General features: G+C 49.8%; 1 protein-coding gene across 1 annotated transcript; it reads right to left on the reverse strand.

Moving 5' to 3' along the window:
• Window positions 1-3,770: 3,770 nt before the first annotated feature.
• On the reverse strand, window positions 3,771-5,106 carry LOC144380853 (uncharacterized). The gene is made up of 2 exons (XM_078065713.1): window positions 4,914-5,106; window positions 3,771-4,780 (listed from the first exon to the last, which is right to left on the reverse strand). The coding sequence occupies exon 2, from the start codon at window positions 4,641-4,643 to the stop codon at window positions 4,143-4,145; it is 501 nt and encodes a 166-aa protein (XP_077921839.1). The 5' UTR covers window positions 4,644-4,780; window positions 4,914-5,106; the 3' UTR covers window positions 3,771-4,142.
• Window positions 5,107-5,736: the final 630 nt, after the last annotated feature.

Consider the following 5,736-nt stretch of genomic DNA (forward strand, 5'->3'; position numbering starts at 1 on the left):
CATAACTGAAAAGCATATCAACTGTACAAGCATAAGATAAAACATAGTTATGGAGCAAATATTTGCATACCCAAAGCTTGAGTCAAGAAATAGAACATTGTTGCGCCCAAGAAGGCTCTCGACATGATATGTCTTTTCTTGAGCACAACCCTTTTTCCACCCTACAGATGATTACCATGCTGATTTTTCAAGTAACCTCTTCATTTATTTTCCTTAGGGTTTTATTAGCCAGGTATGCATGCCTAAACTATATAGTTTTGTTTTATGTGTTTCTGATTTTTTTTAAAGGGAAATCTTACCAGGACTGTGTTTTGGTTCTTTCACTCAATATTACGTAAGAGTTCTGGTAGGCAGCCTCCAAGATGGCCTTCAAGTTGCTTTCCACCTCTTGGTGTTCACGGTCTCATATATCTCCATCCCCTCGAGTAACTTGCTTCTAAACCATGGCAGATGGCAACATCAAGGGGTTGTGTTACAAAAGTCTGTGACTTTCATCTTAAAGCCAACCCTTTCTCTCTCTCTCTCACTGGCTTTGATGAAGCCAGGTACGATGTGGGAGGGATCCTCGCAGCAGAGAAGTGAGCACAATCTCCATTCACCAGCCAGCAAGGAAGCAAGGTCCTCACTCTCGTGGTCCGCAAGGAACTGAATCCTGCCAGTGAGCACGTAAGTGAAGTGAGCAGTGGCTTCTTCCCCAGTCGAGACCTCACCTGAGACCAGTGCAGTGCCAGGCAGCGCCTTGCGTGCAACCCTGTGAAACCCTGTGAAATAGAAACTAAGCTAAGAAATGAGTGTTGCTTTAAGCAGCTGAATTTTGAGGTAATGTTGCGCAAGAGTGGATAACCAGTACGGATGTATCTAGGGCCACAGCACACACGGGTGAGAAAGGGGGGATTGAAAAGTGCAGAGAAGTAGAAGTGCTAAAATAGATGTAGTCATAAAGCCAGAAAGCCCAAACCGCCTATGTTCCCTAGGAGAGATCTGGGGGCACTCTGTTTACTAAGATGTTAAGGAATCATCAAGTACCAGTGTCAGCAGGGTCACTGAGATAGTAGTGCCTATTCTCTGTAGTCAGAGGTTGTGTTGGGATTGCTGTGACCGCGGGAATATGCTCCCTAGGAATAATGGGGATGATAATATCCCTGAGTGGCAGAGTCCAGGTGGCAGCATGTAACTCTACGAAGTAATGTGGTTATAATTATGTGATGGCCAACAAGATTGGAATGACAAGGGGGCAGAATGATGTGTAACCCTCAGGGACCTTACGATACGGGTAATAGAGCATGGTGTCCCTCGTAATAGGATATAGGCATCCAGGGGGGCACCTGGCTGGCTCAGTCGGTTAAGCACCTGCCTTCGGCTCAGGTCATGGTCCCAGAGTGCCAGGATCGAGCCCCATGTTGGGCTCCGTGCTCAGTGGGGAGTCTGCTTCTCCCTCACCCCACCCGTACTCGGTCTCTCTCCCCACCCCCCTGTAATCAATCAATCAATAATAAATAAACAAAAAAGTAAATAAGTAAATCAGGATATAGACAGCCAAATAGGGTGCACCTTTGTATGTGTGTGTGTGTGTGTGTGTGTGTGTGTGTGTGTGTGCGCGCGCGCGCGCGCCCGCGCACATGCACTGGTGTATTTAAAAGAGCTTAAGAATAAAAACACAAAGGCTGAGGTCATTGATCCCAATGGAAGGTCGTGATCCCTGACACAGTTTGTAGACCTCAGGCTGTTCTCAGACCCATTAACCCATCAATGGAGAGACCAGTGTTCTTGGATGAAGGATCACAGCAAGTGTATATCACAGCATTTCCTTAGTCCTTGCCCAAAAATCTATAGCCATTGACCCAGGGGAAGCTGGAATACTCATATGTTGGCAGGCTGTTGGACATGGGATCTGAGTTGAACGGACTGCAGGATATCCAGAATCTTTCATGGCCCTTGTTTGAATACATTGATCTGGAGGTTGGAGTGAAAGGAGAAGTTTCCCCATGATCTTCATCCCGGTGATCCGTTTGGGGGAATTTGTGCCTCCCTCTACCATAACTGTTGGCTGTGTGCATCTAGGGGTCATGGCTCTAAGAGACGAAAAGCTAGTTCGAGGGGGACATGGTAAAATTCTGATTGGTATTAAAACTCTGGCTGCCCCCTTATCCCGTTGGGTTTCTAGTGCCATGAAATCATCAAGCAAAGAAGGGAGCTATGGGAGCCATAAGGAGGATGTTTAGCATCGAGGTGATGTGTAGGGGCATTCTTGGTATCCTATTCCCAGTATCAACCGCTGATGAGCGAGTAGTATAGCCTGAAGAGGACATAGGAACCATGGGCTCAGGACTCTCAGGGGTGGGGATGGAGGTCAATGCCCCAGGCAAGTCAGGTAAAGGATCAGAGGAGCCACCCACTAACTCCCCTCTTGAGGGTTTTTCTAGAATTTGTGGCAAGCCACGTGGAGTGAGGTTAATGAGAGCAATCCATAGACATGAGCAGAGCTAGGGGGTAGATATGTGATATTCATTTGGATCCCCTTTCCATAAATGCCCTGATCCACACGCCAGTGCAGAGTATGGACTACTCGTGGCTCACACTGTTCACCCACACTGTTCTGCAGGTAATTGTCTCTCGGCCTAGGGGTGGACCACACCCGGAAGTCTGCCCCCTCCATCATTTCTACCCACCAAGGGTTGTCCACAGGTAGTGATAAGTGATGTAGGAGTACATAGGCCCAACCCCCTTGCCTCCAAGAGGAGCAGGCCTGTAACCCAGTCCACACCCCTCATCTGTGGGGTCAGAACGTGAGGGTAGAATTGAACTGAAACCACATTTTGCATTCCTTCCTCTTAGACCCCTATTTTGTTTCCTTCCGTTTGTTACTGATTTCTCCTGAGAGCTCTTCCTTAAACGTCCTGTTTTAGTCTCTGGAATTTTGAATGCGATGTAAGAATCACAGTTTGGGACTGTTCCCCTTAAACAGGCCTCCTTTAGGGAGACAGTTCCTAACATGGTGAGCTGTGTTACTCACGGGAGCGTGTCCTGTCCCTGAGGATAGAGTATGATGTTTTAAAAATTGGAGACTAATAGTCTAAAACCAAGTGTGCAGAAACTGTAAGGAGAAAGAGCATCCTATGAAAAGATTAAGTGCTTCAGTGGAGAATAAGTTCAAGAGTTGACTGGCATCGCTGTTACCATTCCTATTGTATGGAAATGTTTTGGAGACGCTGATAACTGAGATTCGGAACACTGGTGTTAGGGTGACGTCAGGGGCAGAGTCTAAAACCAGAGGTTTGAGAGCAAGCAGTTTGTTTGGGAGGCGATCTCAAGAAGGGCTGTAGGGAACCCGAGAAGTGATCCAGGGAAGGGATGGAAGCCAATCCAGAATGATTTCAAGAGCAGATGACTCCTGTAGGCGCCTGGGGTTCAGTCCTGGCTGAGGACCTCTGGTCTCACACGCCCCACTCGAGGGGAAAGAGGCTAGAGCACTTACCCACCAAGTGCTGCCCATTGGTTGAGGACTTCTCCTGGAGACTTACTTTCCCTACCTCTGGCCTGCCGAGAGCTTCCTCCCTCATCTGGACAAAGCCTCAGCAGAGAGCTCCAGGTGCCTGCTGTAAACAACCAGGGTCAATGTCAGCATGGGGAGTGCTGAGGGGGTAGAGGTGGAAATCCTAAGGTCATCTGCTGCGGACTCCTCTTTCTGCGGGGAACACCAGAACTACGATCGACAGCTAAGGATAACAGTTCATGAGGGAAAAATAATGAGACACGATGCCCCTCGGATCTGTATGCCTGGAGACTTTAAGATTTATTTAAGATATAGGATCATCCCCATAGGGGGAAACCTGGCAGGAACCAAAGGTGCGATTGGGATGACATGCTGGTTGAGAGATCTCAGAGAAAATTCAAGCTCTGTATTCCCTTGGGAGGGAGGTAGTAAGAAGGAGGCGGGGAGGAGGGCGTTGGTGGTGGGGGACTATATCTGGAGGCCAACTCAGTTGACAAGTCCGCCGGAACTGAGGTTTGACAGTTGGCCTCTCATGATTCAGCTCACAGTTGGACTACCTGAAGAAGATTGGTTGATGAAAGACAGCGGGGTGCGGGCCAGGATACTCAGCTGCAGAAGCACTAGAGCAGGTTGGGCAGCAGCAGGTGGTCTAGCAACAGCTGGGGCGGCAGCAGGTGGTCCTGCAGCAGGTGGTCTGGCAGCAGGTGGGGCGGCAGCAGCTAGAGATGCAGCAGCTGGGCCTGCAGCAGCTGGAGCCACAGCAGGCGGGGCGGCAGCAGCTAGAAATGCAGCAGGAGGGGCGGCAGCAGCTGGAGCCACAGCAGGAGGGGCGGCAGCAGCTGGAGCCACAGCAGGAGGGGCGGCAGCAGCTGGACACGCAGCAGCTGGGGCGGCAGCAGGTGGTCCTGCAGCAGGTGGTCTGGCAGCAGGTGGGGCGGCAGCAGCTGGAGATGCAGCAGCTGGGCCTGCAGCAGCTGGAGCCACAGCAGCTGGGACCACAGCAGGAGGGGCGGCAGCAGCTGGACACGCAGCAGCTGGGGCGGCAGCAGGTGGTCCTGCAGCAGGTGGTCTGGCAGCAGCTGGGGTGGCAGCAGGTCTCCTGGCCACAGCCCTGGTCAGAGCAGACGGAGCCACAACAGGAGTCGACCATGGTGTCAGAGGGTGGAGGTTCTGGGTGGGTTTCCAGGAAAGCGAAGGTCTTGAGTTTGGAAGGCTCCTTGTGCCATGGCCTCTATATACTGCCCGACCAGGGTGATTTGTCAACACGTCTTCCTTGTTGTTGTTTACCTAATATTTAAGTAATTATCAGAGACACAATAGTGTTTGTCTGTGTAATGGTTTAAACTCATGGGAAACACATTTTCTTTTCTAGATGTGATAAATTCCATCTGGTCTGCTTTTCCTCCTGACTCATACCCACCGGCATCTTCTGGACCACTCTCTCCTCCTCTTCCTCCACAGAGGGCTGTTATGTGATAGGTGGCATTTGCAATTACATGTCTTCCTCTCCCCTCCTGTATCCCCTAGCAGGATGGGATCAGGGCCAACATATCTCTGGTCGTGCGTTTCTTCCAATGATCAGCGGGGAGGAAATCCCACGTGCATAAGTGTGGCATGTGGGAAGTGGCATGAGACAAGAGGAAGAGGCCCTATATCATGGGTCATTGTTGAGCAATGAGGAAGGGGCCCGCTGTCTATGTGTGTGTGATGTTGCTGGCCTCTGCCACTGGAATGGGTTTTCTTGGGCGTTTCTGTCTTTGGATCACGTTGTCTACCCTAAAACCGTGGCAGGCCATTGTCTGTATGGTTCCGGTCACTGCCCTGATTCGGTAGTTCATTAAGTGTTAACTTTGCCGTCACATGTTTTTGGGTTGCATTTCTCTGGGTGGTCTTTAGATTCCGAAAAACTTAGCCTCATTTTTATTCTTATCTCCTCCTTGATCAAAAATACTCTTCAACGGAGCAAAAAGCAAATGCTCAGAAGGTGCCTCTCCACAGAATTTATCTCCAGAGCTGGGAAATCTATAGCACATGTTTTTTGGGGGGATCCATTTGAAATGTGAATGGATCTTAGTCAGTGTAACTTCATTTAGTTACTATTTCTCCGTCTTCCCCACTTAGTGATAGTCCAACTTTAGCATGCCGCACGTCATCCAAAGGGCCTATTAAGTATGTCGGGACAAATGCTACAGGTTCTGATTACACAGGGAGCCTGAGGTCTGGCATTGCTAACGAGTACCCAG

The sequence above is a fragment of the Halichoerus grypus genome, chromosome 2 (genome assembly GCF_964656455.1).
Source record: "Halichoerus grypus chromosome 2, mHalGry1.hap1.1, whole genome shotgun sequence".
Taxonomy (NCBI): Eukaryota; Metazoa; Chordata; class Mammalia; order Carnivora; family Phocidae; genus Halichoerus; species Halichoerus grypus.